At 36.2% G+C, this 25,436-nt stretch overlaps 1 protein-coding gene across 3 annotated transcripts in view; it reads right to left on the reverse strand.

Moving 5' to 3' along the window:
* Nucleotides 1-226: 226 nt before the first annotated feature.
* Nucleotides 227-25,436, reverse strand: part of FAR2 (fatty acyl-CoA reductase 2) — a 189,564-nt gene continuing 164,354 nt past the window's right edge. For all 3 annotated transcript variants that reach the window (XM_069094892.1, XM_069094891.1, XM_069094890.1), the window contains 4 exons: nt 15,295-15,466; nt 9,651-9,780; nt 5,678-5,805; nt 227-2,970 (listed from right to left, as the gene is read on the reverse strand). In XM_069094892.1, coding sequence (XP_068950993.1) covers nt 2,808-2,970; nt 5,678-5,805; nt 9,651-9,780; nt 15,295-15,466 — 593 coding nt within the window. In that variant the 3' untranslated portion in view covers nt 227-2,807. The remainder of the gene's footprint in view (nt 2,971-5,677; nt 5,806-9,650; nt 9,781-15,294; nt 15,467-25,436) is intronic.

Here is a 25,436-nt window from a genome sequence, read left to right on the forward strand (position 1 = left end):
ACAATATATAAAGGATGGATTGTAGAGGAAAGAATTAAGAAATGGGAGACAGGAGTAGGAGCTTGTTACAATAATCTAGCTGAGAGATGAGAGCCTGAACAAAGATAAAGTGAAGTTTTGTTTAGATGTTTGTGCCCTGAAGGAATTTGTAATATAGCAGATTAGAGATGGAAACCCATATAATGGAAACTAATGATAAATAAAATATCCAAAACTATCATATATAGAGATATTCTTTAGGAAGCCAGAAAAAATGTTTATTTTTTAAGAGTAGCTTTTGAAAAGTATTTTTTCTCTAAATATTAAGCAAAAATAAAGACGCATCATTGGAAGAAGGGAGGAAATACTCATTTTTATTTAATTTTTTTCTTAATCAAAAATAAAAATATGATTATTTGATTCTGAGGTTATTGAAATTGCTGAACATAGTAATCAAAAGGCATATCCAGTAATTTATTAAAACTTTTTCCCCCATCCCAGTGAAACATTTTGATTTGTTTAAAAAAAATTTTTTTATTGTGTATTTTTGTAGCTAGCACCTGAGAAACTCAAAGATTGCTTCCCAGATGTTTTGGCCCAAAATTGGATTAAATACCTTGGAATTAGGACTGGAGGAAATGTTGACCTTTTCTTAAGAGAACGGGACCCTTGTGGAGCCCAGGGATTGGACCTTTGATTTCCTTGGTATAGAAAACTCTTGAAGGAGATGGAACCTCAGCAACTTTCAGTCTTAGAGAGATGCCTTTGACATAGAGGTTAAGCAACTTGCCCAGGGTCATGTGTCCAATATATATTAGAGATGAGACTTGAATATAAAAGTCTTAACTCTGAATTAGGCTATTTGTTAGGCTCCATGGTACTTCTTAGGGCTTGCAAAGAAGATCTCTAATCTTGTTGCATATTTTCCCAGTATTTCAATATAAATGAGAGGTTGTTTTTATTACCATATTTTGCCCAAATTATTCTTTCTTCTATTAGCTATTATTTGGATAATTGCTGTTTTCTAGTTGTTGAACATTGTTGCCAACAAAGTCCTCGGCACTGCCAGATATATTTAACATCCAAAAATTGCTGTCATTTTTTTCAGTGGAAATCACATTGAAAAAGAGGAATTATCATTCTCTTTGCTGCTATACCCTAAGGACAAAAACTTTTCCATCTGACTTGCATTTTAAATCCCAAATGTGTTGTCTCCTCTAATAGAATGTGAGCTTCTTGAGACTAGGGATGGCCTTTTCTGTTTGTATCGCCAGTGCTTAACACAGGGCTTTACATATAGTAAGTGCTTAATAAACTATTCTATTCATTTATTTTACCCCAAAGAGGAATGGTGTGGAGTCAGAGGACTTTGATTTGAATCTCAAATTTGCCACTTACCAGGCAGGTTACTAACTATATGGACCTCAATTTCCTCATCTTTAAAATGAGAGGATTGGGTTAGATAACCTCTAAGGTTCCTTCGTGCTCAGTCTATGATCATATGATTAGTCAGTGCTTTTGGAGTGACTGGTTTAATATAGTCTAGCAAGTAATGATTACTAGGAAAGATGGAAGAGCTATGATACATGCTATGATAATATAACAGTATTTTAAATTTTAAATTGTTTTGATATTTATTATTAACCTGATCAAATTAGTTTGTTCCCATTCCACCTAAAAATACAATAAACTTAAAAAAATCCTAATCAGTATACCCAAAAGGTAGTTTAGTGTCCCTTATTACTATAGACTCTAACCTCTTTCTCTGTACATAGTACACTTAACACTGGGTTATCTAGACCTCTCTGGTTACTCATAAATAAGAGCAATATTTTAAATTTAGCAGGTGTGGAATAAGTGCCTGCTCCCTCCACCCTTTTTCCTCACTTAAGAACTATGACTAAATATTTAGTTTCAAATCCTTAACAATTTTCAGTTGGGAAATATTTTTTAGACATATCTTTGAAAACCACTCCCACCATTTGCCCTAATTAAAGTAACAGCTGAACAGGACTTAAATATAAATAGAATTTACAGAGAAAGTAGTTATAGATAGCACAATGGTGATAATAGGAGAGGCTAAGGAAATGAGTTAAAAAATAATAAGCTGCCAGGGGAGTAGTGATTAAAAGGAATTTGAATAGTAGTGTTTAAATCCAAATTACGTAAAGTCAGTCTTGATTAAAACCTATAAGAACATGTTCATTTGAGTATTTTTTCTTGGTAATATTGATTTCCTAGTTAAAAAACTTTTATACCAAGATGTGAAAATATTAATCACATTGAGAGGAAAGGGGAGAGAGTTAAAAAACTAATTTCTCCTACAGCACTTGTTAGTGAATTGAGAATATGCTCCCTCTGCCCATTTTTATTTTTAACTTTTAAATTTAATCCCCAGAAGGGTGCCACAGAGTAACCTTGCTCTTAAAAATTCACATTTTTCAACTCTTAAAATTTTGTGCTTTTAAAATTGTCAAAATGTAGTACAGAAAAACACATGAAAGTTAGAAGGGAGAAAGAAGTTAAGTTGTTCCACACATATAAATGTCAAATACAGCATTGGAAAATTATTCCAGGATAATTTTTTTAACAAAGTTCATGATTGTGGCTTAAGAGATTGCAGTGAGGTTTTATTTCATTAGTCATTCTCTGGAAGATAAAGCACTACATATGAATCAAGAAAATACAGTTAGGAGTTGAGATGAATATCTGACTACACGTATGCCCTGTAATAGGTAAAAGGACAAGCTCCTGCACGATTTCTAATGCTTGATAGCCACAGTTTGTTGCGTTGAAGGAGCTCAGCAGAAGATGGATAAACTTTGTTCTCAGTGCCTGAAGGTGCTGGATGCCCTGAAGTAGGAAAGGAATTTATAACAGAGGCTCACCACGAAGTACCAGATATTCCGAGCCATCTGTGATCTTGCAATGAAAAAGCGCCAGATGATAAGGAAGAGGGCTGTGTTAAAGAGGTAGTAAATGTTTCTGAGCCTGAGGAACAGAAAGACACACATGTGATTAAACAAAAATGAAACTACATCTAGCAGTTGCCGAAGTATTTATTGAATGCCCCCAGAGTACATAAGATTGCATTTCAAACAATGTGTCCCTGCCAATGGGGACACAGGATTAAGAAATTCTTAATTAAAAGTGTAATAAAAGCAAATTAATCTCTCTAAAGTGCATAGCATGCTGGAAGTAGTTTAAACATGATAGGATCAATGTGTCTGGTTTGTAATATGGAATTACTGTGCTGTCAAGTGGTTATATTCTGGAATTTGGTACCATTGACCCCCTAATAGTTATGAACAAGATTTTTCTTAGGATGGTGAGGCTTTACTAAATTTAGCTTTAGCTGATTTTCAGAGAATCAGCACTTGGTCTGAAGCTTTGCCTTTGGTTTAGGAATACCTTCTTATTTCATGTACTTAAATGGTAATAACTAGCTTTATGTAGCCCAGTACAGCAGAGCCAAGTTAAGCCTCAGTATTCTGTTCACTCTATAAGTATTGTGAACTTTTGAAAGAACCAAAAAGATGACTCATAACTAATCCTTTATCTCCTCCTAAAGAAAATAAAAGTGTATTTTCCTAGCATATTTATTTCCAAGGGAAAAGAATACTAATAGGAATATCAGTAGTGAAATTCAAGTAATTTGAGAATTCCATCATCCAGCATGGATCAAGTGGTTTCTAAATTTCCTAAACTATCCTACATTGCTAACATTACCAGAGACCACATATGATTCTCTCTAGTGCCCGAAACACTGGCATCCACTCATCCTCTTCCCTTCCTCCCCCAATAATTTGGATTTGGCCTAGCTAGTAGCACTAAACAAAGTGTAATCCCGGCCTCACTTTCAACCATTTCGTTAAGGTAGTTGGCAGGTCTCTGGTGCTCGGTTCCACTTAACTAACTGCATGCTTACTCCCCCATGAAAACATGCTAATTAAAGCCAGGTTCCATCCCCACCCCTCATACCATGCCCCCTTCCAAAAAGTATCACATGAGTTAGTACATTACAGGTGCATATAGTACATAATATTTGAAGAAGAGACACTCCATCATATTCTGGGGAAGAAGACACTCCTTTTCAACAATGTCAGTGGTTGGCTGAGCTTTCATATCAGTAGTAGGCCAGCTAGGAATGGTTTTGATTAGTTGTCATAAATAATGCTGACTATCCTGATGCCAACTGATGCTTAGTCAGTAACAGGAATGTTGGAACACATCTTCCTCTTTTTTCTCTACCCCACCAATTGAAAATAAGCACTATGTTCTGAGGTAGGAAATCTGAGGTTGATTTGTGAACACTTGAGCACCTGTGGATATTATCACATTGCTTGGCATTTGGTTAGCACTTAACCCATGATTTATGTATCAGATCCTCAGAATTCTGCTTTTCACTCTCTTTACATAAAAAACAATTGAAGAGAAATTTTGAACTGGGGCTTACTTGTCCCTAGATAGGGTAGTGCCTTGAGTGTTACAGTCCTGTAGACTTTTTATACTTAGCACAGATCTAGAGCAATACTGTTGTAGAAAAAGGCCTCTGCATTCCACCTGAGCTGAATTTGGAGTAAACTGTTAATTCCATTGGTAAAAATATGTTAGAAAGTCATTTAAATATTAGGTTCTGGAGATATAAAGGCAAAAATAAAACCACTCCCTTTCTTTAAAGAATTCATGCTCTACTGGAAATTTCTTCTAGAAACTTTCCTTTAGATTTATTGCTTCGTGTGCAGCTAGGTGGCAGAGTGAGTAGAATGTCGATCTCAGCTGCTTGACACATATGCTAACTAGCTGTATGACCTTAACCCCAATTACCTTGCCTTCTTCCTTCCCCCCAAAAGATTTATCGCTTTTCAAAAAGCAAAAACTTTGCATAACTCCCAGATATACTCTTAGAAATATGAAGTTTGCTTAATATGCTTAAAATCTCAGGAGTCAACTTTGGCTTCTTCCTATATTCCTTGCTCCCCACATCCAAATTACTTATTGCAGTCTATAGGTTTTCTCTTTGTAATAAATAATCTTATATCTTCCCTCTTCAAATTCTATTGCTACTACTTTGTTTCATGTTCTTATTACTTCTTATCTCAATACTAATAATAGCTTACTAAGTGGCTTCCTTCTCTTTATCCTGTCTCCTCTTCCATCTTTTGTATGTAACTTGGACAGACAAATATTCATAAAAATATTTTTATCATGTTAATATGTTATCCTCCTTCTCAAAAACTTTCAGTGGCCTTTTGTCTAAGCAATAAAGTCAAAACTAATTCAAGGCCCTTCACAATCTGACTGCAACCTTTTCTTTTCAACTATATTTTCCATTGTTCTCCAATTTTATTCCTTGCTCTAGCTGGGCTAATTTGGTCATTATCCCATAAACAAGTTTTGCATATTATTACCTCTATGCTTTTTCTCCTTTTGCCTCCTCAGCCACCAATAAACACAGAGACATGATTGGAATATCTAAATATCCAAATCCTGTCCTATATCAGTTCAGTTATTTTCTTTCTATTTTTAAGTCTTTAATAATTATTGACTAACCCTCTCATTTTGAATTTTTCAGATACTCTGTATCATTTAATAAATTGTTCATGTGTCTGTTTTGTCTCTTTGCCTTAATTTTGAGTTCTTTGTGGCTCACTGATAGGAGTTCAACAACTATTGTTAATTGACTGTTGACACTTACATTCTTAAATGTTGCTTTGCTGCGGGAATCCCAGCCATATCCTCTTTCAGTAGGTATTTCTTAATTCCCAAGCAGTAGTTTTCAGTGTACTCTAACCAGTTCAAGTGACGCACATCAAAGTTGAATAACTGAAAGGAACAACAGTGGTTTAATTGCTAAGGTTGAGTAGTTGGGCAGTAATGTAATAATCCAACATTGAAAACCTTTTATATATATGAGATTGCCAAATTTTGTAGAGTGGAGAGTTTTTTTCTTGCTTGAGGAAAGATTAAAGGTCATGGTGGAAGGCTGTAATTTAGAAGAAGATAAAGAAATGGATGGCTCCAAGTGAATACATGAAATATTTGTTATTTAAACACTTCCTAAGACCTGTGAGAAGAAAGGTTAAAGACTAAGAGGGTAAATTGGGAAAAGTTTTTAAGTTAAATGAAGTGGTTTTTGTTAGGAAAAAGTTCCTAACATTAGAGGTGTAAAAAAAAATTGGAACTGATTACCTTGGAAGGAAGGTAGTAGTCCCCCCCCCCCCCCCAGGCCTTTTGAGATGTTTAGGGGAAAGGCTGGAAGGCTGGATGACTGGATGACTACTTGTCAGTTATGGTAGAGTGAGATTTCCTTTTGGGTTTAAATTGGATTAGATGGTTTCCAACAATAAATTCTTCACTTTTGTAATAGCCATCTTTAAGAATTTGAAGGGCTTCCAAGACAATTCGAAAGGACTCATGATGGAAAATGCTATCCACATCCAGAGAAAGAACTGATAGTCTGCATGCAGATCTAAGCATACAATTTTCACTTTATTTTTATCATGGCTCTTTTCTTTTGTCTTGTTTCTTCTTTCACAACATGACTAATATGGAAATATGTTTTATGCAATTGCATACATTACCTATTATCAAACTGGGAGAGAGCAAGGGAGATAATTCGAAACTCAAAAATTTTTTTAAGTGGATGTTAAAATTTGTCTTTATATATAATTGGAAAAAATAAAATACTACTTAAAAAAGAATTTGAAGGGCTGTCATGTGAAGAGGTATTAGACCTATTCTCGAAGCCAAAAAATCAGGGATAACATTATGAAGGAAAAAGTTTCTAAGAGCTATTCAGAAGTAGCATTTTTAGTGTGTAATTGATGTGGCTTCATTGAGATTATTCCCCAATAATTTGAAAATTAAATAGATAGTTGAGCAATGATTGAGTAGCTTTTCCTTTTTTAAACTATCCTTGGAAACTAGGCATTAAGTTCAGTTTAAAATTTTAGTATTCTCTAAATATAAGTGTTCTGGGGCAAAGTTTGATATACCAGACTTCACTCTTCTGTTTTATATTAAGAACCCAACCATAGCCTCAATGAAAAGTTGAGGTAAGAAGTAGTCTTCCAACTGCTTATTAGTTTCACTATATGTGTGCACAGATATATACATATACATATGTGTGTTTGTGTAAATGTATTTACATATACACAAACTGGATATCTTGTATACAACCTAAACTCGTATCCCAAACTCATCATTCCACTTTAACCCTCCCCATGCAGAATTTCTCTATTACTCTTTTTTTTTTTTAGGGCAATTGGGGTTAAGTAACTGGCCCAAGGTTAAACGGCTAGTATTTTTTGTGTGGGTGTTAAGTGTTCCGAGGCCAGAACCGAACTCAGATCCTCCTGGCTTCAGGGCTGGCGCTTTACTCACTGCACCACCTAGCCGCCCCTCTCTATTACTTTTGAGGGCACTACCACCCAAGTGCCACTTAGGTGATGTCATCTTTGACTTCTGACTCTCACTGTATCCAATCAGTTGTCAAGTTCAAGTTTTGGCGATTCTATTTTTTTTATCTCTCATATATGCTCCCTTCTCTGATAGAATAACTGCCATGATGGAGGCCCTCACCACCTCCCTGTGTCTTTTTTCGCCACTTCAGTTCATCCTCCACTCAGTTGTCAATCTTTCTAAAATACTGACTAGCCATATCACTTCCCCTCTTCCCCCATTCAATAAGCTCCAATGTCTCCCTGTCACTTCTATGATCAAATATAAAATCTGTTTAGCATTAAAAGCTCTTTACAACTTGGCCCTCTCCTATCTTTCCACTCTTCTTACACCTTACTCCCTTCCATGCATTCTGTAATCAGTGACGCTAGTCTCCTTGCTATTCCTTGAACAAGATTTGTCATCTTCTGACTTAATGAGTTTTCACTGGATTTTCCCTATGTCTGTAACATACTCCCTCCTCATTTCTACATCTTGGCTTCCTTAAAATCTCAGCTAAATTCTTATCTTCTATGAGTGTGTATATTATTCCCTCCTTAAGCCAAATTCAATGAGAGTAAGGTTGACCCATTCCCTTTTGCCTTCCTGCTCTTCCCTTCCATTGTAACAGTTTTCGCTTGTCTCTCTTATATAAGATAATTTGCCCTATTCTGTCTCTCCCTGTCTCCTTTAATTATATTCCTTTCTCAACTCTTAATTTTACTTTTTAAATATCATCCCTTCCTATTCAACTGATCCTGTGCCCTCTGTCTATGTATACATATATACACACACTCACATATGTGAGTGCAATATACCCTCCTATATAAACATATATATGTATGGGTACATATATATATATTCCCTTCAACTATCCTCATACTGAGAAAAGTTTCATAAGTTGCAATGATCATTTTTCCTGTGTTATCCTGATTGTGTTTCCACAATATTCAAATTGTTTCTTCTTGGCTGTTTGTAGTATTTTCTCCTTGACCTGGGAACTCTGGAATTTGGCTATAATATTCCCAGGAGTTTTCTTTTTGGGATCTTTTCCAAGAGGTGATCAGTGAGTTCCATCTATCATCTTCCCTCTTATCTCCTTCCCCACTACTTTCCTATAAGGTAAGATACCCAATTTAGTGTTTCCATGTAGGAATTTGACATTTTTCTTATAGGCCATTGAAGGTCCTTGAACATGGAAGTATGCCCATTACATATGTAGAGTAGTAGAAGAAAATGTTTTGCATAACTACACATATACAATCTATATTGAATTGCTTATCTTCCAATTAAGGGTGGGTGATGAGGGAAGAAGGGAAAGTATCTAGGATTCGAAGTTTTAAGATCAAATGTTTAAAAAAATTATTATAATTATTATTTTCTACATGCAACTGGGAAATAAGATACACAGGCACTGGGGTATGGAAATCCATCTTGCTCTACTGGAAAGTTGGAGAGGTATGGGAGAGGGTATAGGAGAGAGCAGATTGGGGTAGGGAGTATTCAGTGGGTTCGCTGTTTTGGGGTGGTGGATAGGAAAGACAGGGAGAAAATTTGTAATTCAAAAGCTTGTGGAAATGAATGTTGTAAACTAAAAATAAATTAAAATTATAAATTAGGATAAATTTTATTTAAAGATTTTTGAACAAGTGTGAGATTAAAAATTGAGTATCCTTTAAAGTCTGAGAGTATGTGACTTAGAAAAAGAGAAAGTAAGTGTTTCCATCTGCACTCTGTGGCCATCAGCTTTTTCTCTGGAAATGTATAGCATGTTTCATCATAAGTCCTTTGAAATTGTGGTTGGTCTTCTCATTCATTCATTCTTTCTTTTTTTTTTTTAAAGCAATTGGGGTTAAGTAACTTGTTCAAGGTTACACGGCCAGTTATTTCTGGGTGTGGTGCTAAGTATCTGAGCCCAGATTTGATTCCCAGGTCATCCCGACACTGGGGCTGGTGCTCTTACTTGCTGAGCCACCTGGCCACCCCCCTCATTATTTCTTGCAATACAGTAGAGGGGGTGAGAGACAGGAGTGGGTCCAATTAGTATGGTTTTATGTCCAGCAATGTTTGTGTTCAATAGCTTGTTTCCTGTAATTTTGTTCATACTGTTAATTTATTTGCTTTGCAAAACCTTTCTACACTGACTAGCTTATTCTGGTCAAATCATCATGAATTCTAAATTATTCACATCTAAATTAAAGAGGTACTAAATTTAACATAATACTTACTTTCTGGTCTTCGTTACTCAGCTGAGACATTAACATTTCGGTATTGCATGTACTCCATTCCCAACTGTGATTGATGAAATATTCCAGCATGGAAATGGTTTTCAACATGCGATTCATGAGTTTTGCCATTCTGAAGAAGAGATCAAACAGAAATAAATTAAATGGTATCTTGTATACTTGCTTATCTGTTTTCAACTTTTCTGTGAAATATTTCTACTTGACAACCAACTCTGTGAGAAACAAGTTATTTTTAAGAAAACACTAAAATTACTGTGAACAATATATCCTCAAGAATATTTAGGGGTTTCTGTGAAAACTCATTCTTATTTCTACAGTTATTCTCCATTAGCTGAAGGAACTGGAATCAATCTTTAAATGTTAATTATATTCTCAATTTTCTTAAAGCCCCATTTCTTTTTTTTTTGTTCTTCATTCCTTTCCATTATTCAGTTCTTTGGGTAGCAACCAAAAAGCTTTTCACCTTTACTAAGTATACAAAAACACGTATAGACACATATACTTCTATACATATATGCATACATTCACAACACATTCTTGAATTTAGTAGGAAAAATGAGAATTCTCTATCCAGACCAGGGAAAATTGCATCTTTCCTTATTACATCACATAATGCTATACATCAAAAAAGGGATAGGGTTTATGGGCATAATTACCCATATTGTAGGAGTAACAACTTCATTTAGTATTAATGGAGTCTAAGTAAACCAGTTCTTATAAGATGGTCTTAAAATAGAAGATCTTTTTCCATTCCTTTACTAGGTGTCAGACCAATTTTGCTGCATTAATCCCAGGTGAAGTACCAAGCAAATGATACCTAGAAGGTATAGGCATTTGGCATAATTTGGCAGTTAGGAGAATTCAAGATAATGTTTCTTCAAGGCAATTTGAATAACCATAGTAAAAGATATTACAGATAAATCCCATTATCAATTAGTCAATTACTATTTATTAAGCACTTAATATGTACCGAGCATTGTCAAGTACTAGAAATATGAAGAAAGGCAAAAATGGTTTATCCATACAGGGAACTTACATTCTAATGGGAGAGATGACATACAAAAATTTGTGTGGACAAGATATATACAGTGTATGTGGAAAATAATCTCAGAAGGAAAGTACTGGCAATTCACACTCTTGATTTTCAATCCCTGAGTTCTCAACCCTTCCCTCTACACTAACCAGAGCCTCTTCTTTTCCCTCTCTTTGACCTCTTGATGAACTAATTCAATTCTATACTGCTCTCTTGAGTCCCTGGTCCTCTTATCATATCACTGATTTGCCCTGCCAAGCTTCAGCCTTGAATGATGACTCTTATCATCTACCACTTTCACTTCAGTACAAATGTAGCTGAACACAGGTGGACAAAATCACATAACTGTTCTGACTGGGTCCACTACAAATTTATGTTATGCAGACTCAACTAGGGAACTCTCTATCCCCTCTCTTCACAGTAGTTCTGCCAAACCTTTTCATCTTTCCTCAAACTTCTCATGGACTCCCCTCCTTTCCTCCTCTCTCCCCCAACTGAGAACCTTTCTTATTTTACAGGAAAAAATGAGATCATTTGCTGAGAGCTCCCTTTTCTCCCCTCTTCCTTATCTCTTATCACTCAGCCGTTTACTGTCATTATCTCCTCTACCAGTTTCACACAAAGAGATTGCTTTACTCTTTTTTTTGGGGGGGGTCATAAGTCATCATTTATTATTTAATTTCAAGAACTGGTTATGTAGGGGTTGGGGGTGTGGCCCTAGGGGAAAGGGAAGAAGGGAGGAGGTAGGGAGACTAGCCTCTTATCTATGTCTGCTCTAGATGGGGTTGATCCTGATTTCTGAGCCTTGGTCCAGAGCACACAATGAAGCGCAAGATAAGATGAGATTTCAAGGGGTACAGGTTTAGGAAAACATCAATGGGTGGTCAGAGTTACACATCTAACCAAGGTGGGAGTTGTAATTCTTCTTGGATCAGCAGCACTGCTTCCCTTTTCGGAACTGAAGCCTAGTGATGTTTCATCCCACTTATTTCAGCTATTATAGAACGTTCTTGAAGTTAAAGTCTTTGTGCTAAAGAATTTTTTCATTGCCTTTCTTACTTCTTGTACTTTGCTTTTAGTTTCTTTGAATATGCATCCAACTTATAAGCTGCCTGCTCAAGAGCTGTTGCTTGCTCTTTAGTTCAAGTGTTAAAGTTATTTAACTTTAATTTATAATAATAAATATAATATATTATAAATATATATTTATATAATATAATATAATAATATAATATAATAATTTATATATAAAATATATAAATATAATAATAAAGATTTAATATCTTTAGTTAAAGATCCAGATAAGACTGAATTGCTGCTTATTTCTGATTTAAGTCCTTTAGGTTTCTACTTATGTTTATTGCAATATCTTTCATTTCTATATACTTCAAGCTAGTCAGTTTGTTCATATTTTCCAGAAGTCTTCACTGGTGGCTGTTAGCTCTTCTGTCAGGTAAATGGCCATTTTGGAGAATATGTACTGGAACAGCCCTGTGATATCCACCTTGGTAGGCTCCTTCTCCACCATGGCATTATCTAGGCTGGGGAAGGGAGAAAGGAGAAAGAATGTAGGAAAAGATGGGAATGGGGGAGGAGGGGGAAGTGGGGAGGGAGAGGAGAGAAGTAGAAAAGTAAGGGGAGAAAAGGAGAAGGGTGAAGAGTTGGAGGAGATAAGGGGGGGAGGTTGCTTTATTCTTTACTAAGATCCAGAAGTGGTTCTATTTCTTCCCATCTCCTCTGATGGATTGCCCCTTTCCATCACCCTCACTGTTATTATTTCAATCTCTCTTGGTTTCCTGGCTCATTTCTTACTGCCTACAAATATGTCCATGTCTCCTCCATACTCAAAAAAACCCTCAGTTGATCCTTTCATTCCTGCTAATTATTATCCTTTATTTCTTCTGCCTTTGTGGCCAAACTCCTTGAAAAGGTCATCTACAATAAGTACTTCCACTTTCTTTCCTCTTATTCTTCTTAACCCCTTATGATTTGACTTAGGACCATATCATTCCTCTGAAATTTTTCCTCCGAAGTTCAATCAAAGAGATCTCTTGATTGTCAAATACAGTGACCTTTCCTCAGTCCTCATTCTTCTTAAACTCTGCAGTCTTTGGCACTATTGATCATTCTTTTCTCTTTGAAACTCTTCACTTAGGTTTTTTGATAACACTCTCTCTTGGTTCTCTTTCTACTTATCAGGTCATTCCTTATTTTATTTTGCTGGATATTCATCCAGGTCATACTCACTTACTGCAGATGTCCCCTATGGCTCTGCCCTGGGCCCTCTTCTCCCTTTCTGTTACTTCACTTAGTCATCTCATTAGCTCCTTTGGATTGAATTACAATCTTTCTTCTGATGGTTCTCAAATCTTATCTATCCTGCCATAACCTCTGTGCTGACCTTTAATCTTGCATTTCCAACTGCTTTTTAGATATCTTGAACTGGATATCCACTTGTCATCCTAAACTCAACATATACAAAACTCAACTCATTCTCTTTCCCCATTAAACTCTCCCTTCCCTCCAACTTCCCTATTACTGTTGAAGGCAACACCATTCTTTCAGCTTTGTAGGTGTTCACCTTGATTCCTTGCTGTTTCTACACGTGCCTCCCCCATTACCCCCCATATCCAATCTGTTTCCAAGGCCTATCAGTTTCAGCTTTGCAATATCTCTTCCCTCCTTTGATACTGCTACCAATCAGGTACAGACCTTCATCACTTGGACTATTACAATAGTCTGCTAGTGGGTCAGCCTGCCTCAAGTCTCTCCTCACTTCAATTTATCTTCCATTCAGATGTGAAAGTGATTTTCCTAAAGCACAGATCTGACCATGTCATCCCTCTACTCAGTAAACTCCAGTGGCTCCAACATCAAATACAAAAATACTCTGGCATTCAAAGCCTTTCATAACCTAGCTCCTTCCCCTTCTCCATTTTCCAGTCTTATAACACCTTTTTCTGACATGTACTTTTTCATGCAATAACATTAGACTCTTCACTATTCCACAAACATGACACTCCATCTCTTGGCTCTGGGCATTTTCTCTGGCTGTTTCCCATGCTTGGAACGCTTTTCTTCCTCATCCTGATCCTCTGACTAACCTAGCTTCCTCCAAGTTCCAATTGCAATCCTATATTATACAGGAAATCTTGGGCAGCTATGTGGCACAGTGCTGGGCCTGAAGTCAGCAAGACTCATCTTCCTGAGTTCAAATATAGCCATAAACTCTTAACCCTGTTTGCCTCTATTTCCTTATCTGTAAAATGAGCTGGAGAAGGAAATGGCAAACATTTCAGTCTTTCTGTCAAGAAAACCTCAATGAATTCTTTAAGAGTGAGACATGATTGAAATAGGAAACCTTTCCCAACTCTTCTTGATTCTAATGTCTTCCTCCTTTTAACTATTTCCTATACATCCCATATATAGCTCATTTGTACATATTAGTTTTCTTGAGATTGTGAACTGCTTGATGACAGGAATTGACTTTTGCTCAATGCTTAGCATAGTGCCTGGTGCATAGTACGCACTGGATAAGTTTATTGAATGACTGAGGATAAGGGGAACACCAGGAAAGGCTTTCTGCCTAAGGTAGACTTTGACCCAAGTCTAGAAGGAAACCAGGAGGAAGAGGTCAGGCAGAAGAATATTCCAGATGTAAGGAATAGCCAGTGAAAAGGCATAGAGATGGGATATGGAGTACTGTGTTTGAGGAAGTGAGCTAGTATAGTAGCTGAATTATTCATCCTTTGTTCTTGAAGAGAACCAATGACATCAGGAGCATGATATCCTGACTTGCACATGAATTGGATTTGAGTAAGGCAGAGCCATGCAGTGTCATCAGCCTTGTCCTCTCCTCTAGGTCACTGGACTCTAGTGGCAAGATAAAGGTCAAAATGATTGGTGATGACCCAGGATGCAGTGGATTACCTTGCCCTCTTCTGAATTAAGGTCCTTCCGAAATCTCAGTTTGTTTGAGGCTATGCCCATTTAGTGACTAAGGGTTAGGTAAGAATTGAGATAAAAGGTGGCCCAATTTACCATCCTACAGATGGGGAAGATACTCAGAGTTTCTGGCCAGAACAGAAAATAATTGCTATTTATACTCATTCTAATCCATCAATACCTAAACCATGACAGAGAAAAATTCTTCAGAAAGGGTCCACCAGAAGTGGCAGCCCTATTTAAGCCCTTCTGGTAGCATAAAGATGATAATTATACTAGTAAAACTTTGTTTCTATATAATATTTTGTACTTTTCTGACCAACTTCATATACTTCAAAGGAATCCTCTTTTGATTTTCACAGTCTGTGAGACAGATAGGATGGTTTAATCCCCTTTATAGACGAGAAGACTGAAACTGGAAGAGCTGGAATGACTTCCTTAACTTAAGCCTTATGTTTCATATCCTGTAGTCAAACCCAAGTCCACTTGTTCCAAATTCAGTATTCTTTCCTCTATATCATATTCTCTGATTCATTTATTCACATTTTAAGACTGCTTACAAAGTGTTCCAAACTTATTCAGCATGAATTAGTTTCCTCAGCATTCGACACTCAATGACATTTTTTCCAGAGTAATTTATCTTCTCACCTGGGCTTTCTTCCTGTGAGGCGAAGATAAAAGTCATACATCACTGCTGGAGCCATGTGACTAAGAGTATTCCAGAAGTGAGTTGAGAACTTGTTGGTAGTGAAGTCAGCATTTGGCCTCCTAAATGCTTTCTCAAGGGGAGCTTTTTCAAAAGTGGCTAAGACATGGATTCCTGGAAAAGAGTAGACAGAGAAAACAATTGTTAAGGTCTATTATGGTAATACAACACCAAATTTGTTGGAATACATGAAGTATCACAAAAGTGAAAGCAACTAATATTTATTTCTTTTAAATGATGAGATCCCCCTTTAAGAAAACAACAGGAATTTTTTCTTAGTTGATGACAAAAATTAATATCCAAAATGTGCTGAACCCAACACTGATCAACTTGTTACTGCCACTAAGCACAAATTGAAGTGGCAATCAACAAATTCTGAGAATTCTGGTTTAATATTCAGAATGTGGTCCTTGTTGATAAATTTTTAACTCTAAAACAAATTTGGGAAAAATGTTATTATGTTATCCAGATTAACACATTGAGCTGTAATTTCAATTTCTTATATTCTAATGATCTGATCTATCCCTAGTGTCTCAATGATAGAATATTAGATTACTATTCAGATCTGCAATAATTTATTACTAACATATTGTGTGCCAATCACCGTGTTAAGCACTTGGGATACAAGAAGTGCAAAAGACAGTCACTGCCTTTGATGAGTTCACAATCTAATGAAAGAGACTTACATATAAACAATAGGTAGAAATAAGCTATATGCAGAATAAATAATAATCAATAGAGGGAAGACACTAGAATTAAGGGAAAGACTTTCTGCTGAAGGTGGGATTTTAGCTGAGACATGGAAGCCATGAGGTAGAGATGAGGAGGGAGAGCATTGCAGGCATGGAGGACATTCAGAGAAAGTGTTCAGAGTTGGGAAATGTAGTGTCTTATTTGGAGAACAGCAGGGAGGTTAGTGTAACTGGTTCAAAGGGTTGGGCTATTCTCCAATCAATGAGCACCCTCTCAGTTTCCAATTCTTTGCTCCCATAAAGAGAGTTACTTTAAAAAGGTTTGTACAGGATCTGGGGGTGGAGTCAAGATGGCGGAGTAGAAACAGCACTTCTGCGGGGCTCTGGCTCTCACCTCCTCCAATTCATGTAAAAGGGGACACAGAACAAACTTTGGAGCTACAGAACCCACAAAATGACACAGAGAAGCTAAACTCCTGCTGAGGACATCTCAGCACACTGGCAGCAGGTAACCAGCACAGTGACCCCAGCCCCCCACACGAGTTAGAGGTTTTAGCCCCAGCGTGGGCCTGACCAGACACTGGCTGAAGGGACTCCAGATGAGCAACAGCTGTGACCATTTCCAGAATTATCAACACATAGATGCTAAGGACAAAGTGAGAGGTCAGTGCAGTGTGGAATTTGGGATCCAGTAGTTGGGAGTGCATTGGCCTTTATCCCCTGAAGAGAGAATCCACTGAGGGCTGCGGCACAGCCACCGCCATGTGGCAGCTTCAGCTCCTGGCCTGCACATTATAGGGGGACCAAGTGACCAGTCTGAGGAGTAATCGTTCTTGCTTTAACCTGCTTGGACCTGGATTGTAGTCTAGGGTGGAGGTCCTGGGGTGTGTGACCAGCTTGCCAGAGTGTGTGGAGGCTTCAGAAAGGGCATCCAACTAATACCTCTGGCAGCTAAGAAAACGCCAGCATTTGGAACGAAGCTCCCCTGTCTGGTGGCAGAGTCCTACTGTGGCAAAAAGTCCAAAAGTCAAGTGACTGAGTGGCAACATGACCAGGCAAAGGAAGCAAAGCAAACAGAGGAATCCAACATTAGACTCCTATTTTGGGGACAAAAAGGATCAAAGCATGAAACAGGAGGAAGACAGTGAAGTCACAACGCCTGCACCAAAAGCTTCAAAGGAAAATGCCATAGAGGACCTAAGAAGCAGATAAGAAAAGTGGAGGAAAAATTGGGAAGAGAAATGAGAACAATGCAAGAAAATTACAAAATGAGAGTCAACAGCCTGACTGAGGAAAATCACACTTTAAAAAATAGACTAACTCAAATGGCAAAAGAGGCTCAAAAAGGCAATGAGGAGAAGAATGCCTTAAAAAGCCAAATTTGCCAGATGGAAAAAGAATCCCAAAAGCTCACTGAAGAGAATCATTCCTTCAGAATTAGACTGGAACAAATGGAAGCTAGTGACTTTATGAGAAATCAAGATGCTGTTAAACAGATCCAAACAAATGAAAAAATAGAAAGCAATGTGAAATATCTTGTTGGAAAAACCACTGACCTGGAAAATAGATCCAGGAGAGATAATTTAAAAATTATTGGACTACCCAAAAGCCACGACCAAAGAAAGAACCTAGAAATCATCCTCCAAGAAATTCTCAAGGAAAACTGCCCTGATGTTTAGAACCAGAGAGCAAAATAGAGGTTGAAAGAATCCACCAATCACCTCCTGAAAAAGATCCCAAAAAGAAAACTCCTAGGAATATTATAGCCAAGTTCCAGAGTTCCCAGATCAAGGAGAGAATATTACAAGCAGACAGGAAGAAACAATTTGAATATTGTGGAAACACAATCAGGATAACACAGGATCTGGCAGCTTCTACACTGAGGGATCGAAGGGCTTGGAATATGACATTCTGGAGGGCAAAGGAGCTGGGATTAAAACAAAGAATCACCTACCCAGCAAAACTGCATATCATGATTCAGGGGAAAATATGGTCATTCAGTGGAATAGAGAATTTTCAAGCATTCTTGATGAAAAAACCAGAGTTGAATAGAAAATTTGACATTCAGATACAAGAAGCAAGAGAAGCATGAGAAGGTAAACAGGGAAAAGAAATCATAAGGAACTTATCAAAGTTGAACTATTTACATTCCTACATGGAAAAAATGATAATTGTAACTGATGAAACTTTTCTCAGTATGAAAATAGTTGAAGGGAATAGAAATATATATATGAGGGCATATGGGCATATGAATACATATGTGAATGTGTGTATATATGTATGTACAAGTATACATAGAGAGAGGGCACAGGACCAATTTAATAGGAAGGGATGATACTTAAAAGGTGAAATTAAGAGGTGGGAGAGGAATATAATGAGAGGAGATGGGGAGAGACAGAATGGGGCAAACTATCTCATATAGAAGAGGCAAGGGAAAATGGTTACAATGGAGTAAAATGAAGGCAAAAGGGAATGGGTCAATCTTATTCTCATTGAATTGGGCTCAGGGAGGGAATGACATACACACTAAATAGAGTATCTCACCCTACAGGAGAGTAGGGGGGAAGGGGATGAAATAGGTGATGATGGAAGGGAGGGCAGGCTTGGGGGAAGGGAAGTTGGAAGCACCCACTTTTGAAAAGGGACAGTATCAAAGTAGAGAATAGAACAAGGGTGAGGTGGGATAGGAGGGAAGGAAATATAGTCACTCTTTTACAATATATCTACTATGGTAATGTTTTGCATTAGCTACATATACACAAAACTATACTGAATTCCTTATCTTCCCAGTAAGGGTGGGTGACAAGGGAGGAAGGGAATGAATCTGGAATTCAATTTTTAAAATCAAATGTTCAAAAAACATTATATATATATATATGGTTGTCAATACTATTTTACATGTAATTGGGAAATAAGATATACAGGCACTGGGCCATAGAGATTCACCATGCTCTACTGGAAAAGTCAAAGGGGGTATGGGAGAAGATATGGGAGAGAGCACATTGGAGGAGGGTTATCCTGTGGGACTGCTATTTTTGGGGTGGTGGGTAGGGGAAAAACGGGGAGAAAATTTGTAACTCAAAATCTGGCGGAAATGAATGATGTAAAACCAGAAGTTAATAAAGCATTTGGAAAAAAAACATGTTTGTACATATGAGACCTTTTTCTCTTTTTTTTGCTCTCTTTGTAGTATAGCCCTAGTAGCGACATTGCTGGGTCAAAGGTTGTGCACAATTTGATAGCTTTTTGGCCACAACTCTAAAGTTGCTTTCAAGAATGTCTGGGCCAGTTCACAGTTCCACCATTGCATTTATCCATCTGTTTACTCACAGCTCCTCTAGAATTTATCATTTCCCCTTTTTGCCTATCTGAGGGGTGTGAGGCATAATCTCATGTTTGTTTTAATTTGCATTTATCTCATTATTAGGGATTTAGCATATTTTTCATATGAACTATTGATGCCTGGGATATTTTTTTCCTCTGAAAACTGCCTATTCATATCATTTGCTCATTTATCAATTGGGGAATGACTCTTATTGTTGTACTTTTGAATTAGTTCCATACATATCTTAGAAATGACACTTTTATTTGAGAATCTCAGGGCATAGAATCCTCCCTTGTCCCCAGTTTTCTGATTTTAGCTGAATTGGTTTTGTTTGTGCACAAATTTTTTTAATTTTATGTAATCAAAACTGCCCATTTTACTTTCTGTCAACATCTCTATCTCTTTTTTGAACTCATCTTCTAGCCATAGATCTGACAGGTAATTCCTTCCATGTTCAGATTTGTCACCCTTTATGTTTAAATCATGTGTCCATTTGCAGCTTATCTTGGTATGTGGTATAAAATGTTGGTCTATACTTAGTTTCTACCATACTGCTTTCCAGTTTATCTAGCAATTTTTGTTGTATAGCGAATTCTTGCTCTTTGGTATATAAAATAACGTGTTTCTTTGCTTCTGTATACCAAATACTTAATCCATTCCACTAATCAACCTCACTATTTTTTAATCAATGCTACATTCCTTTGATGATTACAACTTTGTAATATGTTTTGAAATCTGGTACTACTAGGCCCCCTTATTTCCTTTTTTTTTATTATTTCCTTTTCTATTCTTGACTTTTTTTCCTCCAGATACATTTTGCTATTGTTTTTTTCTAGCTCTATAAAGTGATCCTAGTTTGATTACTATGGCACTGAATATGTAAATTAATATATGTAGTATTGTCATTTTATTATATTGGTTTGGCTTATCCATAAAGAATGGATATTTCTATTATATATATATATATATATATATATATTCTCCAATTATATATATATATATAATTATTTAGATTGGTGTATACAGATAAGCAAATACAAGGTAATATGAGGAAGAGAGCACTAATAACTAGGAGCATCAGAACAGGTTTCAAGGAGAAAGTGACAATAAGGAGAGAGTACATTCCAGGCATCAGAGAAAGTCTATGCTCATGAGCAAAGATGGAAGATGGAATGCTGAGTTTGGCAAACAATAATAAACCAGTTTGTGAAGCACAATATTAAGAAAGGTAGGTTGGAGCTAATTAATGAATATGAATAAAACATTTATTATTTTTATTATCAATTAAGAGGACCTTAATTGATAGGCAAGGAGTTTCCATGCTACTCTACAGGCAAATCGGGACCACTAAATATTTCTGAACAGGTAAATGACATGGACAGACCTGTTTTTTAGTAATATTATTATGACAGTTTTACATGAGTAGAAATAAGGAAAATTATTTAGATCTATCTTTATTTATTTATTGATTGATTTTTTGGAGGGGGCAAGGCAGGGCAATTGGGGTTAAGTGACTTGCTCAAGGTCACACAGCTAGTAAGTGATAAGTGTCTGAGGTCACATTTGAACTCAGGTCCTCCTGATTTCAGGGCTGTTGTTCCATTCACTGAGCCACCTAGCCACCCTGATCAATATTTATATATAGAGTGTCTTTGTAATTGTGTTTATATGGTTCTGGTGTTTTTATTGGCAGGTTCTAAGACTATCTGTAGTTATTTAAATGAAGTCACTTTTTTTCTTTCTTTGTTGGTAATACACAGAAATGCTAATGATTTGTATGGGTTTTTCTAATATCCTAAGACATTACTGAAGTCATTGTTTCAATTAGTTTTTTTATTTGACTCTGTGGTTCTCTAAGCAAACCATCATATCTGCAAAGTGATAATTTTGTTTCCTCTTTCCTTATGCTTAGTTTCTTTTTTCTTATCTTATTGCTACATCTAGTATTTTTAGACCATACTGAATATTAATGATGACAATGGAAATTCTTAATCTACCCTGACCCTATTAGAAAAGCTCTAGTTTATCCTCATTATAGATAATGCTGGCTCTTAGTTTTAGATAGATACTGTTTATAATAAAAAAAATTCCATCTAACCCTATGCTTTCTAGTGTTTTCCTTATTTCTACTCGTATAAAACTCATAATAATATTACTAAAGAGCAGGTCTGTCCATGTCATTTACCTGTTCAGAAGTATTTAGTGGTCCCTATTTGCCTGTAGAGTAGCATGGAAACTCCTTGCCTATCAATTAAGATCCTCTTAATTGATAATAAAATAGATAAAATAATAAAAATAATAAATGTTTTACTCATATTCATTAATTAGCTCCAACCTACCTTTCTTAATATTGTGCTTCACAAACTGTTTTATTATTGTTTGCCAAACTCAGCATTCCATCTTCCATCTTTGTTCATGACCATAGACTCTCTCTGATGCCTGGAATGTACTCTCTCCTTATTGTCACCTTCTCCTTGAAACCACTGTGCTGATGCTCCTAGTTAGTAGTGCTCTCTTCCTCATATTACCTTGTATTTGCTCAACTGTATACATTTGATATTCCCCAGCAGAATGTTAACTCATTAAACTTAAATTTTAATTTTTTGTTTTCCAGTTTCTACCACCTAACATAGAAGCCTTTCACATAGAAGACATTCATTTAATATTTGTTAAATTGAATTGAATTATGGTTACAATATAAGGATTAAATTAAAAGAAAGTGCTTTGGCATATTTATATATACTGTATATATTTATACATACATATATACTACATTATGAATTTATAAATTATGAATAAATAGCTTAAATTATTAGGTATTGACACCAAAGCAAAAAATTGCTTTTCTGAAACTTTTACCCATTGTTCCTAGTTCTATTCTCTGGGCCCAAGGAGAAAAGAGAGATTACTCTCTTCTAGTGGACACTCCTTTAAGTATTTGAAAAACAGTTATCATGTTTCCCCCAAGTCTTCTTTAAGATAAACATCCCTAGTGCCTTCAGTTTTTCTTCTTATGGCATAATCACAAACATCTCATTAGCTTAGTTGCTCTTCTTTGGACACTCTAGACATTGACAACCAGAAACTAACATGCCACTTTAGATAATGAACTGAACAGAATGTAGAGTATACCAGGACTTTAACTTCCCTATTCTTGAACACTGCTTTTCTTAGTGCAACATTACTGTTGTAGATTTTTTTGGCTGCCATATATTGCTGACTCATATCAACTTTACTATCCATTAATCTCCATATCTTTTTTAGATGAACTATTATCCTATCTCCCCTATTTTGTACTTGTGAAGTTGATTTTTTTTAGCCTGCTTACCTCATTAAATTTACTCTTGAGGCAACATTGTATAGTGAGAGCTAGCTCACTTAAAGTCAGAAAACTGTTCAAAGCCTGTTTCTGACACATATTGTCTGTGTGACCATAGGTAAGTTATTTAACCTGTCCAGGCCAGAGGCAACTCTCAAAGACTGTAAGCTATGGAGAGATTACAAAATGAATAGAGGGATCTCCACACTGGGTATTCACTATACCAATGAAATTTGGGTCTAGATTTCTTCCCTACCCTCCATCATCTTATTAGATATGGACTAATATTTTCTTCTAACACGTTAAAGTATGTTATATCATTTGCAAGTTGTATCATAAGCAAGTCATCTGCCCCACTGATAAAAAATGTTCAACAGTACAGAGCCAAACACAAAACCTCTAGATATTCTACCAGAAACTTTACAAGTTGGCTAACCTAACTCAAGTTAAGCCAACAAGCATTTTATTAAGCATGAACTATGGGCCGTGTACTGTGCTACGGAGGGGGACTACAAAAAAAAAAGGGGGAAACAGTTTCTGCTTTCAAGGTGCTCATAGGGAAGACAACATTCAAACATGTATGTACATACGCAAAATGGAGATAATCTCAGAGATTAGGGCATTGGGAAAGGCTTCATGTAGAAATTGTAATTTTAGCTGAGAAAAGAAGCTAGATAAGCCAGAAGGCAGGAAGAACAGGAAAGAGTGAAAATGCATTGGAGTCAATACAAGGAACAGCAAGGAGCACTGGATCACAAATTAAGTGAAAGGAAGAGTAAGATGTAAGACAGTAAAGATAGGAAGGGGGTAATTTATGAAGGACTTTAAAAACCAAATATACTAAAGGGAGATCACTTTGATAGCTGCGTGAAGGGTGAACTGGAGTGGAGAGAGACAAGGCAGGGAGACCAACCAGAATCCTCTTGTTTAGGTGGAATAAGGAAAAACAAACTCAGGACCTAGGAATAGTTTTCCTCTGATTTATACTATTTTAAGAGAAGAAAGAAAAGGTAAAGAAAAGGAAATAAATTAGGAAAGAATGAGGAAGTAGAGTGAGGTAATTACTATTTCTCTTAACCGAGGTACTTCAAGAAAAAGCTATACATGCATGGAGGAGACAGAGAAAGTGAACTGGAATCTCATGTACCTAATTGTTATCTGAACTAGAGAAAAGAAGGCTGAACACACACTGAGTACTCAAATGAATTTGATTGAATTCTTTTTTATAATTGTTGTAAATACAAGGGTATCTTTTATCCTCTATATCTTTCAGCCAATTGTGAAATGATAAAAATGTGACCCATTTTAGAATATCTCTTGTGAAAGCTTACTTTTTCCATACCAACACCCTTTGGAGAATGTTCTCTAATTAGGATTAGATGATTATTTGAATAAAATTTTTACATAAATGGAAACATAAGCATATTGGTCAATAGTTGTTCATGTATATTTGATCTTTTTTTGTCATTAATAAGGCCTGAATTTAAAAAAAATGTTATAATATTACATATTTACATATACATATATACCCTTTATATATAATTGATCTTTGAAGCTTTGGATTAAGTCTTTGACATTTCTGTTGAATTTGAGGTTTTTTTAAAGCCTGTGACCTGTGGAGAATTACGGAGAGAGCCAGGCTCATCAAATAGTGGCTTCAGGTTCAGATGAAGTGACATAATTCATTATGTGTATATATTGTGGGTAGGAATACTGTTCATACATTACTGTCCTCGTGCACCCACAAAGTCAGTCACTGTATGTAGTTACACACACACACACAAACACACACACACACACACACACAGTTTGATCAATGACCAAACAGAAGACCTATGATGAAGCATGTTACCCATCTCTCGATAGAGAGGTAATAGACAAACATTTTTTTGACTCGGTGATGGTGTGGATTTATTTTGCTTGACTATTTGTTACAAGGGATGGTTTTTTTTTTTTCATTCAGTTTTTAGTGGGGAAAAGGTTTGGAGGGAAAACGGAGGTTTAGCCATAGTGATGTCCAAAAAAAGACTATTCTCCCATTTTAAAAGAACACACAGAAAGGAACAGAAGCAACTAAGATAATTAGGACAGTTTTGAAAGTAATTTGAGAATTTGCTAATTTTTTTTCAAAGCAAGTAATATAAAATGGAGATTCATGGTTTCACATATAATCTTTTTGTGTTCTGTTATATATATGGAAATGCTCATTTGGTGTGTATATGTTAGTTCAGAATAAAAATAGTTAAAAATAAAATGATTTAAAAACCTCATAGGAGTCTTTTGGATTTCAACATTACATATTTATCTTTAAGTATCCCCAATTTTTTTTGTATTACTAGTTATGAGTTTAATTTTATTAAACTAGAATGTTTAAATGTTAAGAAATCATAGAAAACCCAAAAACAAACTAAAAATTCCTTGGGGATTCCCCAGAAATCAATCAGAAACATGTGAAGGGAAGTGGGTCAAAGGATCAAACTTTTCACCTTCCTTATAGATTCAAAGTCTAGGAATCAACCAAACCATTGAGATAGTAGGATAGATAGATTCTCAGATGGGCCCTCATGGCCACATTACTTCTCTCTGATTAATTTTCTGTCATGTCCTATGGGAAATGTTCAAAATCTTTTTTCTTCAAGTCTCCCATACTACCCCTTTCTCTACTCTCTCAGGAAAGGACCTCACTCCATCCTTTACTTACAAAAGGGACCATTTGCCATGAGCTCTCTTATTCATCCATCCGTCCAT

This window comes from Petaurus breviceps, unplaced genomic scaffold, assembly GCF_028583685.1.
Source record: "Petaurus breviceps papuanus isolate PSGF00001 unplaced genomic scaffold, PetGlider_PUasm1.0 221, whole genome shotgun sequence".
Lineage (NCBI taxonomy): Eukaryota > Metazoa > Chordata > Mammalia > Diprotodontia > Petauridae > Petaurus > Petaurus breviceps.